The sequence below is a fragment of the Heterodontus francisci genome, chromosome 40 (genome assembly GCF_036365525.1).
Source record: "Heterodontus francisci isolate sHetFra1 chromosome 40, sHetFra1.hap1, whole genome shotgun sequence".
Lineage (NCBI taxonomy): Eukaryota > Metazoa > Chordata > Chondrichthyes > Heterodontiformes > Heterodontidae > Heterodontus > Heterodontus francisci.
In genome coordinates this window covers 20,853,708-20,867,023 of record NC_090410.1, presented here as the reverse complement: position 1 = coordinate 20,867,023, position 13,316 = coordinate 20,853,708, and the positions used below count along the sequence as shown (strand labels likewise).

The 13,316-nt window shown below is 46.2% G+C and overlaps 1 protein-coding gene across 2 annotated transcripts in view; it reads right to left on the bottom strand.

Annotated features, from left to right (window-relative positions):
- The window catches only part of LOC137353137 (transmembrane protein 87A-like), a 67,898-nt gene extending 64,936 nt beyond the window's left edge, over nt 1-2,962 (bottom strand). For both annotated transcript variants that reach the window (XM_068019169.1, XM_068019170.1), the window contains exon 1: nt 2,801-2,962. In XM_068019169.1, coding sequence (XP_067875270.1) covers nt 2,801-2,938 — 138 coding nt within the window. In that variant the 5' untranslated portion in view covers nt 2,939-2,962. The remainder of the gene's footprint in view (nt 1-2,800) is intronic.
- Between the last annotated feature and the right edge of the window lie 10,354 nt (nt 2,963-13,316).

The window sequence follows — 13,316 nt, the reverse complement described above, 5'->3', positions numbered from 1 at the left end:
CATCCTATCTGTAATGACATGACCAGAACTGCACACATTACTCAAGTTGTGGCTTAACCAATGAGTTATACAGTTCCAGCATAACCTCCCTGCTCTTATGTTCCATACCTCGGCTAATAAAGGAAAGGATTCCATATGCCCTCTTAGCCACCTTAGCGACCTGTCCTGCTACCTTCAGGGATCTGTGGACATTCACTCCAAGATCCCTCACTTCCTCTACACTTGTCAGTATTTTCCAATTAATTGTGTATTCCTTTGCTTTGTTTGACCTCCCCAAATGCATCGCCTCACACTTCTCCAGGTTGAATTCCATTTGCCACTTTTCTGCCCATCTGACCAGACCACAAATATCCTCCTGCAGCCTACAGCTATCCTCCTCGCTATCTTCCACATGGCCAATCTTTGTCGTCTGCAAACTTCTTTATTATGTCCCCTACATTTACGTCCAAATCATCAATATATACCACAAATAGCTGGGGACCCAGTACTGAGCCCTGCGGAACGCCACTGGAAACAGCCCTCCAGTCACAAAAACATCCATCAACAATTACCCTTTGTTTCCTGCCAATGAGCCACTTTTGTATCCAACTTGGATCCGATATGATTTTATTTTTTTTAACCAGCCTGCCAAGTGGGACCTTGTCAAAAGCCTTGCTAAAACCCATGCAGACATCAACTGCACTACCCTCATCTATCTCCCTTGTTACTTCCTCAAAAAATTCAATCAAGTTGGTCAAACAAGATCTTCCCTTAACAAATCCATGCTGACTATCCTTGATTAAACTGTGCCTTTTTTAAGTGTCAGTTTATCCTGTCTCTCAGAATAGATTCCAATAATTTGCCCACTACTGATGTTAGACTGACTGGCCTGTAATTTTCTGGATTACTGTGGCCAGATCTTGAGCATAATAGTTCATTGTGCTGGAGTGGCTAATCATTGCACAACTAAAGCTAGATCTCCCATCTCACCATGTACTCCACCTCAGCACTGGCTCGTGGAGTTCAAACGCTGACAAACTGATCAGTCTGAATGGCCTGTTTCTGTACATCAAATGTATTAAGAATAAGTTTACTGCATCATCTCCCATTGCCCATTCTTACTCATCTTTATTGAGAAAAAGTGAATGGAATGCCTTGTCCAATCATTACTTGTGTTCCACAGCAACTCACACCAGGAATCCTCAAACACTATGTGTCACAATCTGACTGAAGTCAAAGGATACTGTGCCCTCCTGCTCGCCATAACTTCCACAAATGGACAGTGAACACACAATTTAAACATGAATTTGATATAAGTCTAATTGCCACTAATGATCCAGTTATATAATTTCTGCATCACTGCAAAGTGATCTAACTAGTGGCAATGTGACTGACAGTCCACACCTTCAAGAGTCTGTGGATACATAATGTACGAGGGATTCAGATCAGAACTGTCATCTGTTGGAGGCATTCTGGAATATCTCCTATAATGCAGCCTTGTGCAATGCTAAGTTTAAAAGTTTCCTTGGCATTCTTTGGAGTTTGAAGGACCTTTTCATAGTGGAATGATTTTAATGCTTTCAGTAGTCCCATCCTTTCGAATTTAACCTTCTGCTGAACAGAGCTCTAAATGTGAATACATCATGTCATGCTATTTGAATATTTCCAAATTGAACTCCACAAATACTAGTCTGAAATTGAGATATAACTGGCCCATAGGAACATAGGAGCAAGAGTAGGCCATTCAGCCCATCGAGTCTGCCCCACCATTCAATATGATAATGGCTGATCATTCACTTCAATGCCTTTTTCCCACACTATCCCCATAATACATATTCCCTATAATACTTAGCTATGATCTAACTGAACGGCAAAACAGGCTTAAGGGCTGAGTGGCTCAGTCCTGTTCCTATCTTCCTTAGTTTGGCTCAGTTGGTATAGTTGTTTCTGAATTGGAAGGCTGCAGATGCTTGATAGTTAGACCTTCCTTCTTTCATCTGCTGCTTAGGTAGACATGAAATCCTCATTCACGCCTTTGTTACCTCTAAAGTTGACTATTCCAACGCACACCTGACTAACCTCCCACATTTCACCCTTCATAAACATGGTCATCCGAAACTCTACTGCCCCTGTCCTAACTCGCACCAAATCCCATTCCCCTATCATCTCTGTACTCGCTGACCTACACTGACTCCTGGTCAAGCAATGCCTTGATTTTAAAGCTCTCGTTGTTTACAAATCCCTCCAGGGCCTCACCCCTCGCTATCTCTAATCTCCTCCAGCCCCACAACCCTCTGAAATATCTGTGCTCTTCGAATTCTGGCCTCTTGAACGTCCCTTACTTGAAATTTGTGTGTGAAGTCATTCCATTATCGTGAACTCACGGGCTGCGTGGCTTGGAGTGAGAAATGTCAGAGTTTGCTACTCTGTAGAAATGAATCAAGGTAAAGAAAGGAACTGAGACAAGTCGGGGCGCGGGGGGGTGGAGGAGTTAGGTTGCTCGGTCCAATATAATGGTGATGGTGCTTGTGTACGAACAGGGTCAAGTTGTCTTCTCTATGACAGCTGACAGAGCTGGCTCCCTGTCTGGGACCCACCCCAACCCCAGAGGGCAGGGTCGCTCAGACCCAGTCCGCTCGCGGAGGTTACAACAACCGTCCCGCTAGGTGACTTCTCCATTCTCACTTGCTGGGACATGACAGCAGCATCGTACCGGGTCAGCTGAGGCCCCAGGGCGGCCAGTTCCGGTGTCAGCGGCCGAGGACCCTGCAGCTGCGGCCAGGCCCCCAGCTCCAGTCCACACCGCAACACGCCCACTTACCCCACCGATACTCAGCCTCCATTTGCCGGCCTCCGAGACGCCATGGGTCAGCTCGGGCCCAAAGGCCAGAGTCATGAACAACAAGAATAGTGAGTAGGGGCCGAGCGGACTCAAGCAGCGCCGCCTCCCCGCCGCCATCTTGTTTACACATTGACCGGAAGTGACCTGTCTCCCGTTCTGTGACGTTAGTACGCGGCGGTTTGTGACATCGCCGCGCATAGCCCGCACTTTCCGAGACGGCACTACGCAGGTGCAACTTTCAGTGATGTCATCGCGTAAGGTGTCAATCATTGCGGTGAAACTCCGCCCATCTTTTGCAGGGAAGGTTGCAGCGCCTGCTGCTGGCTGCTCCAGTGTCCGAAACCGAACAAAAAGGACACCTCTTTAAAAAAAAGCTTAAATAACGGTATTATTACTGTTATCTGCTCACGGAAGACCTCAAGTACCAGCAGATACCGAGTGCTCCATCTCCAGGACAACTCAAGCGAGGATATGACCATTGGAAGAGAGTGAACCCTCCACTGACCAAGTCCAATCTGGACTAGATGGTCACTTTGGCCAGGGCTACTGCTTTATCCACAAGAGCATAAGAAATAGGTGCTGGAGTGGACCAACAGGCCCTTCGAGCCTTCTCCGCCATTCAATAAAATCATGGCTGGTCTTCTACCTCAATTCCATCTTCCAGTACTATCCCCAAACCCCTAAATTCCCTTCATACTCAAAACTTCATCGACCTCTGTTAGAAATACACTCAACAGCTGAAAATCCATAGTTCTCTGGGGGAAGAGAAATCCAAAGATTCGTAATCCTTTGAGTGAAGAAATTTCTCCACATCTCAGTCCTAAATGCCCGGGTCCCCTTATTCTGAGACGGTGACCCCATGTTCTTCACAGCAGCTACCCTGTCAAGCCCCTTAAGAATTTTACATGTTGCAATGAGATCACCTCTTATTCTTCTAAACTCCAGGAAATATATTCTACCCAATCTCTCCTCACCTGTAAAGAGACCAAAACTGCACACAGTACTGCAGGTGTGGCCTCACCAATGCTCTGTACAATTGTAGTAAGACTTCTTTACTGTTATACTCTAATCCCTTTGTAACAAAAGCTAATGTACTAACATCCATTTTGCCAACGTACAATTTTTTTAACCTGACAAATCATCTTCTTATAAACCACTCAGATCAGTTAAAAGGCAGCACTGAAGGCGGCTGGACTCAATCAATTAGATTGTACTTTCTCCACCATTTAATTGGACACAGATTTGAGGCAGAAATGTTTTAAGATGAGCTGATGGTTTCAAGAGTCAGAGTTTGTTTATTCACTATTTGTGCTCAAAGTATTTGTGTATTCCAATATAGTTTTTAAAAAGCAGTTATTTTCCAAGCCAGACCCTCTCCCTCCAGCCAATGAACTAGCAGGCAGCTGCGGCCCTGGGTCTGTTGCCATCACCATACTGATAATTCCTGGAAGTTGGTAGCAGCAGGCACATTTCCAGATCCAACCTCGCTGCTATCGTTTACAGGCAGCAAGGTGGTGAAGGACTGCCCGCCCAACTTACCCACTGAAGCGGGAGGGGAGAAAATCCAGGTCGGGGATAGGAATATGATGGTAGGCCATGCAGTTTCCTGGATGTTGGCTGCCCTCTTGCACCCATTCCAGGTTACTATCTTCATGTGTAAGGCTTAACAATGAGTGTCAGGTGACTATTTGGTCATGGGATCTTCACATTCAAACTCAACACTGTTTTCAATCGATGTCCATGCGCAGACAGACACTTCAATAACAAAAATTTGGATTTATTTAGTACCATTAATATAGTAAAATGTCCCAAAGCACTTCACAAGAAGGTTAGGAGACAAAATGTGATATCGAGCACAGGAGATATTCGGACAAATGACCCAAAGCTTGGCCAAAGGGGTCGATTTTAAGAAGCATATTAACAGAGGAGATGTAGAGATTTTGGGAGGGAATTCCAGAGATTAGGGCAATTGTGAAGCAATGAAAATTGGGAATGCTAGAATTGGAGAAGCACAGAGTTCTCTGAGAATTGTAGGGCTAGAGGAGGTTGCTGAGATGGGAACGGGGCAAGGCCGTGGAGGGCTTTGAAGACAAGCATGAGAAATGTAATTTTGAGAGACAATGTGGGTCACAAGGTGATGGGTGAATGGGACTGGGTGTGAGTTAGGAGACGGGCAGCAGAGTTTTGAATGAGTTCAAGCTTACAGAAGTTGGAAAGAAAGGCTAACTGTACCGCCACTCCCACCAACCTGGCTAAACTCAGCTAATTCCGCACAGATCTGCGAATGAAGCTAGAACCTTCTGGTCTGTATGACTTGGTGGCTGAACATGTTGATCTGTCAAGGGAGTCCTCATACATTGATTAATGTATTAATTATCCTAATTGCTATTGTGAGGGATCTATTCAATTTAATAGTCATTCAGCCGATTAATTGACTTAACTGACAAAAGCCCTTCCCACTCCGAAGAATCTTATTATAATTCCACATTTCCTGTGGTTTTCTAATCAGATATATTCACTGTAACCAATCCATTCTAATTACCAGCACAGCTTACATGTGAGAATCTGGGAGCATAATGATATTTAACATCAAAGCTTTTAATTAAAAAATATCTTCTAATTACATTAGTTTGAGGACGGGAATGAATAAGTAGGAAAATATCGGTTTTAACAATGTATAAGGAATAACTGAGGGATTTGTTTGATCTCTGGGAGCTGACACCATGTTCCTTTGTCCTCTTCCTCTGTAACAAACATCTAGCCTCTCCACAGAGTAGTTATTTCACTTTCAGATCCGTCTTTTGGATGAGATGTCAAACCGAGGCTCCGTCTGCCCTCTTAGGTAGATATAAAAGACCCCATGACACTATTTCAAAGAGTTGGGGAGTTCTCCCCGGTGTCCTGGCCAATATTTATCCCTCAACCAACATCATTAGAATAGACTCTTGTTTGTGGGATTTTGCAGTGCACAATTTGGCTGCCGTGTTTCCAACATTACATCAGTGACTGCACTTCAAAAGTGGATTGTTGGTGGTAAAGCACTTTGAGGTTGTGAAAGGCGGTATATAAATGCATGTTCTCGCTTTTCTTCATAGCAGTGGTCTCTAAGCAGTTCCACACCCCCACCACCACCACCCCCCCCCGATACTAACGCTACACATTTGAACTTGGCGATAGCTTAAAAATCAACGATCCTGAGTCTGTTGGTTGCTTCGAGGGCAATGACTGGCAGAGGGATGTGCCTGTGGCACAGTGGATCATTTGGCATTGTTCTTTTACTTCTTTCATCTCACCCATTGTCACTCTCCATAATCCCACAGAATTCCAATTACGATTTTGAGATCCGTGTTTGTACATGTGAGGCCAGGATAATGATGTCACCATGGGCCTCCATTTCTGATTATTTTAATTCTGACTCTTTTAACAATGCTTGCGCCATAAAGTGACTGATGTTACATCAGCTACATTTAAACTTGCTCTGCTTTATTCTTCTATCTGGGTCCTACGCTGCTGGCACCTGTTCTGCTTTGCCAGATTTCACAGATTCATTACAGTGCAGAAGGAGGCCATTCGGCCCATCGTGTCGGCACTGTCTCTCTGAAAGATCAGTTCCCTCAGTTCCATTCCCCCACCTTCCACCTATAACCCTGCACATTCTTCCCTTTCATATAACTGTCTAAGTCCCTTTTGAATGCTTCAGTTGAACCTGCCTCCACCACACTGTCAGGCAGCGCATTCCAGACCTTAACAATTCGCTGCTTGAAAAAGTTTTTCCTCATGTCACTTTTGCTTCTCTTACCAAATACTTTAAATCTCTCGTTCTCAATCCTTTCATGAGTGGGAATAGTTTCTCTCTATCTGCTCTGTCCAGATCCCTCATGATTTTGAATACCTCTGTCAAATCACCTCTCAGCCTTCTCTTCTACAAGGAAAACAGTCTGAACCTCTCCACTCTATCTTCATAACTGAAGTTCCTCATCCTTGGAACCATTCACGTGATTCTTTTCTCTACTTTCTCCAATGCCCTCGTGTCTTTCCTAAAGTGCGGCACCCAGAACTGGACGCAATACTCCAGCTCAGGCCGAACTAGAGTCTTATACAAGTTCAACATAACTTCCTTGCTCTTGTACTCTATGCCCCTATTAATCTTCTCTTCTTTGGCCTCCTTGTCTCGAGAGACAATGGGTAAGCGCCTGGAGGTGGTCAGTGGTGTGTGGAGCTGCGCCTGGAGTGGCTATAAAAGCCAATTCTAGAGTGACAGACTCTTCCACAGGCGCTGCAGATAAAATTAATTGTTGGGGCTGTTACACAGTTGGCTCTCTCCTTGCACTTCTGTCTTTTTTCCTGCCAACTGCTAAGTCTCTTCCACTCGCCACTCTTTAGCCCCGCCTTTATGGCTGTCCGCCAGCTCCGGCGATCACTGGCAACTGACTCCCACAACTTGTGGTCAATGTCACGGAACTTCATGTCGCGTTTGCAGACGTCTTTAAAGCAGCCACCATTTCCAATGGCACTGCTGATAATGCTGAGCTGCAGCCCTCCAATTGACTGGCAGCTCTGGAGGTGGGAGATTGTTCCTTAAAGGGACGGCGACTCCGGGCGGGCAGTTAATTGACTGCCTGCTGTGGAATTCGGCCAGGCTTTCGAAACAAGGCCGAGGCGGCGTCATCCCTCCTGCCTTCCAGCGTGTCGCCAGGACCCCCGCCGTCAGGGTAAAATCCAGCCCAGCTTTTCTCCAATCTATTAACCTGGTTTTTGTAATACTTATATCTTTCTCTGTTATTATCTTAAAGTATATTATATTATTGTCTCTGTTACATAGATGTTCCCTTACTTTTACTTCTCTTGTCTGTCCAGTTTCATTCCGCATTACTCGATCTAATAGTGAATCTTCCCTTGTTGGGCTTTTTACATATCGGGTCAGAAAGGAGTCCTGTACACATTGTAGGAATCCATTCCATTATCCCCTTTACCTACCTCTTCTGTCCCATTAATATCCCCATGATTATTATTCTGCTTTTTTTCTCAATTCCCTAATTTGTCTGCATATTTCTTCCTCCAGCTCCCTTCCACTATTAGCTGGTATGTAGACTACAGTTATTAGTGTGATTAATCCTTTATTATCTTTACCTCTATCCATCTGGATTCTATTTTTGCCTTGCTGATAGCTGCACCCCTTTTTTCCACTGTCATTATGTTAACCCTAAAAAGTACAGCTACTCTGCCTCCCCTTTTTCCCTCTCTATCTTTTCTAAATCTATTATATCCTGCAGTGTTTAATTCCCGGTCCTGATATTTCTGGAGCCATGTTTCAGTAATTCCGACTGTGTCTGGCTCCTCCCAATGCATGATTACCTCCAGCTTCCCTGTTTTATTATGGACACTGTGTGCATTGCTGTACAAATATTTTAATTTATTATGAATAGGATTTCCTCTCACTTTATGTTTAACCATCTTTTCAGACTCCTGTTCTATAACTCCATTTATTCCCTTGCCATCAACGTCTTTCCTTACTTTATTTTTTTCCTCCGCTCTCCCTCCCTGTTTTGTTTACATTTAGGGCCGGGGGCCCCTGACGTTAGGCTCTGTGGCAGGGGGAGCTGGATGATCATTCCGCCACGGAGCCCGATGCCGGGAGAGCCGGGCCCGATCTTTCCAGAGGCGGCGAGGATCTGTGGCAGCTCCACCGCCGCTCGCGATGGGACCTACATTAACATATGCAAATTAATTAAATGAATAAATTAAAATACACTTACCTGCCATCTTACATTTCCGCAGCGGTCGGCACTCCCGCGCCTTCACTTTCCCGTCTGGGGAAAGCAGATGCCGCACTGGTGGGGAAGGGGGGAACTTAAGATTTGTGGGGAGGATGGGGGTCAAATTATCGTCATTAGTGTAGGGGATGGTGGGAAGGGGTGACCTATGAACTTTGGGGGGAGAGGTCATATTTGAAAGGTAACTATTTTGCGGGGGGAGGGAAAGGGCAAATACTTAATGTTATTGTTATTGGGGGGGTGGGAAAGGGTCGATAGAATTTTGATTGCAACTGTCGGGGGCGGGGAGGGTCGTATGTCTTTTAAAATTTTAATTTAAATCTACTGGCAGGGCTAGCTGTCCTTTAAAAATGGTGACGGTACCTGTGCACAGGCAGCTGACGCCATTGCCAGTGTCGGAGAGCCTGCCCCCTCCACGTGATTAAAAGAGGTGCAGCGTGGGAGATCGCGATCATTTCTTGTAGATCCCTCCCCCCAACCTTACTAATTTAAAGGCTTTGTCACCTCCCTATTTACCCTTTCTGCTGGGACATGGGGCCATTCCATCGGTACAGCTCCTTCCTGTCCCAGAACTGGTGCCAGTGTCCCATGAAAAGGAAACCCTCTTTCCCACACCAGCCCTTCAGCCACGTGTTAATTCTCCCGATCTGTCTGCTTCTGTGCCAATTTGCACGTGGCTCAGGCAATAATCTGGAGATTATTACCCTCATGGTCCTGCTGTTTAATTTACAGCCTAACTTCAGATACGCTTTCAGCAGTTCCTGCTTCCTGTACCTACCTATGTTGTTTGTTCCAACATGGATCACAGCAACTGGATTTACCCCCTCCCTTTCCAAGCTCCTCTCCAGCTGCTATGAGAAACCCTTACCCTGGCACCGGGTAGGCAACACACCCTTCGGGATTCTCGTTTTTGGCTGCAGAGGACGCTATCTATCCTCATAATTATAGAGTTCCCTATAACTACCACATTTCTATTTGCTCTCCCCCCACTTGGACAGCCTTCTGAGCCACAGTACCCAGGCCTGCATGGTAGCTTTCCTCCCTGTAGTCTTTCTCCTTGTCCTCACAGGTATATCGTACCTGATAGCCAGGAGAAGTGTCTGTGGGACCGCCTTCTCAACCTCTCCTAAATCCCCACTACCCGGGTGCCTAACAGTCACACCCTCCCTTCCCTGGAGAGATTCAAAATGGAGACATTTTCTGCAGATATGTTTGCTCCCACATTCAGCTGTCCAGACGCACAACCTGCTCTGCCATATCTTAGACTAGCCTTATTTTACTTAATTAATTCAGTTCTTTATTCAATGATTATTTATAGTTATGTTAAATAGTTTAACTAGTTAAGCTGTAAATTTGATATAGTACTTATACCTGTCCCAGTTTAAACTACTGCTCTAGAAAAAAACTTTACAACTCACCAACCAAATCGCCTACCTGCTCACCTAATTAATGCCTCTAGACTTCAGCTCTCACACTCTCTGGCTCCCTCTCTCAAACTGCTCCTTGCTTTGTAAGATACCAGAACAGCACCTCTTCTCTCACTATTCAGAGGCAAGAATGCTAGCTTTGTGTAGGTGTATACTGTTAGTCATAGAATCATACAGCACTGAAACAGGCCCTTCGGCCCACCGAGTCTGTGCCGACCGTCAACCACCCATTTATACTAATCCTACATTAATCCCATATTCCCTACCACATCCCCACCATTCTCCTACCACCTACCTACACCAGGGGCAAATTACAATGGCCAATTTACCTACCAACTTGCAAGTCTTTGGCTGTGGGAGGAAACTGCAGCACCCGGCAGAAACCCACGCGATCACAGAGAGAACTTGCAAACTCCGCACAGGCAGTACCCAGAACTGAACCTGGGTTGCTGGAGCTATGAGGCTGCAGTGCTAACCACTGCGCCACTGTGCTGCCCTATTTGTTCCCAGATTAACCAGAATTCCCATATTTTTCAGGAATCTGTACATAGATACAGGAAGCAGACATAAAGAGACCTGAAAGAGAAAAAAGCAACAAAAAAGAACAGACGCTTGTTAATGAATTCAGTCCCCATTTAACATGCGGCACAGTGGCGCAGTTGTTAGCACCGCAGCCTCACAGCTCCAGCGACCCCGGTTCAATTCCGGGTACTGCCTGTGTGGAGTTTGCAAGTTCTCCCTGTGTCTGCGTGGGTTTCCTCTGGGTGCTCCGGTTTCCTCCGGGTGCTCCGGTTTCCTCCCACATGCCAAAGACTTGCAGGTTGATAGGTAAATTGGCCATTATAAATTGCCCCTAGTATAGTTAGGTGGTAGGGAAAATATAGGGACAGGTGGGGATGTGGTAGGAATATGAAATTAGTGTAGGATTAGTATAAATGGGTGGTTGATGTTCGGCACAGACTCGGTGGGCCGAAGGGCCTGTTTCAGTGCTGTATCGCTAAAAAAAAAATCAGTTACCAATGTCAGAGCTTGCCACTAAAATAAAAGCAAAATACTGCAGATGCTGGAAATCTGCAATAAAAACAAAAAGTGCTGGAAATACTCAGCAGGTCAGGCTGCATCTGTGGAGAGAGAAGTGGAGTTAACATTTCAGGATTGCCAAAGTGCACAACTTCACATTTTCCCACATTAGACCTCATCTGCCAAATTTTTGCCCACTCACTTAACCTATCTATGTTCCTTTGCAGAATCTTTGGGCTGTATTTAATCGAGTTGGCTGGGGTCCTGATGTAGGGCAAAAAAGGCGAGGGGAACCCTGCCTCGACCCTTCAGATTCCCCCCCGGCACAATTCAACTGCGCTCGGGCAATTAACTGTCCGGTGCCATGAAGATGGGGATCCTGCCTCCCAGGCTGCCGACCAATCAGAGGGCTAGACCCGGGACCAGGCCCGGCACTGGTGACCCGGACCCAAGGTGAGTTTGGTGGGATTATTGGTGCCAGTCTGGTAAGCCTCGGCGAGGGCGAGGAAGGACGGCGTTGAGAGAAGGGTTGTCTTCACAGAGGGTGGCCTTTGCCGCCAGGGGCCTTCCGTCCCCCTCCTCAAGGTCACAGGGAGGCCACCTTGTTTTACTGGTATAATTCCAGCGGCGGCAGGAAGAGGCCCTTAAGTGGCTCGTAACCAGCACTGAAGGACCTTAAATGGCCTATGGGGGGAAGGCCAGCTTCCTCCTTCCCACCCCTGACTTAATTGCGATGGGAAGGTGATCGGCCTTCCGCCTCCACTCCCCGCACTTCCATCACAATACTATGGGCCCAGCCTGTCTCAGCCTGTCTCACAGGGGCCCATTAAATTCCACCCTTTCTGTCCTCCTCACAACTTGCTTTCCAACCTATCTTTGTATTGTCAGCAAACTTGGCTACAACACACTTGGGCCCTTCATCCACGTCATTAACATAGATCAGGGTTGTCCAACATATGGCCCATGGGCCAGAATTCGGCCTACTAAAGGCTTCCATCCAGCCCGCGGGCGTAAACTGTACCCGGGGCGTTCCTCATCCTCGCCAGGGCTCCGTGACTGGTAAATTTCCCTTTTTAAAAAATCACGCTGTCAGTTTCACAGCCGAGAGCTGCTGAAGCAGGAATGCGCTTCCCAAATTGGGGTTTTCTGACTTTTTTTAAAAGCCCACTGGAAAACCCCAAAACTGTCCAAAGTTGGGAAGCGCGTTCCTGCTTCAGCAGCTGTCAGCTGTGAAACTGACAGCACAATGTTTTTAAACAAACTGACGAACCACTAAGCTTCTGTGCTGAGCGCTTCCGCTCAGTGTAACTGTCAGAGAGAGAGGGGAGGGAAACAAAGAGGGAGGGAAACAAAGAGAGAGGGGGGAAACAAAGAGAGAGAGGGGGAACTGAGAGCGAGGGAAACAAAGAGAAAGGGGGAACTGGGAGAATGGGGGGGAAACAAAGAGAGAGAGGGAAACAGAGAGAGAGAGGACAGAGGGGGGAGTGAACAGAGTGAGAGGGAGGGAAACAAACAGAGAGAGGAAACTGAGAGAGAGGGGGGGAAACAAAGAGAGGGAGGGAAACAGAGAGGGGCCAGAGAGAGAGAGGGGGGAACAGAGAGTGAGAGGGGAGACAGAGAGAGGCAGGGGACAGAGGTGGCAGGGGGAACACAGAGAGTGAGGACAACACAGAGAGGAGGGGAACAACATAGAGAGGGGGAACACAGGGAGAGAAAGAGAGATAGAGACAGAGAGAGAGATCAAGATCACTCCTGACAGATGGATATCTATCCAGAATACTCTGCATCACTACATCAACTGTGTGGGCAGAGATTGACTATTTAGGCAAGCAAAGACAATGCCAGCTATGTCACTAAATCAGTTTTAAATATAATGACGAGAAGTAAGTCAATAAATTAGTCTTCTCATTTAAAGCTTCTTAACAAAAATGCACATTTGTTGTTGTTTTTATTAGTAAGATAAATTTTTAATGCCTTTATCTTTCAAAATTTGTTCATCGGCCCCACCCGGCCGAGCGTAAATCCTAATGCGGCACACCGCTCAAAAAGGTTGCACAACTATGACATAGATTGTAAACAGTTGAGGCCCCAGCACTGATCCCTGTGGTACTCCACTAATTACAGTTTGTCAACCTGAAAATGCTCCATTTATTCTGACTCTGTTTTCTGTTAGTTAGCCAATCCTCTATCCATGCTAATATATTACCCCCAACACCATGAGCTCTTATCTTGTGTAGTAAACTGTTATTGCACCTTATTGAGTGCCTTTTGAAA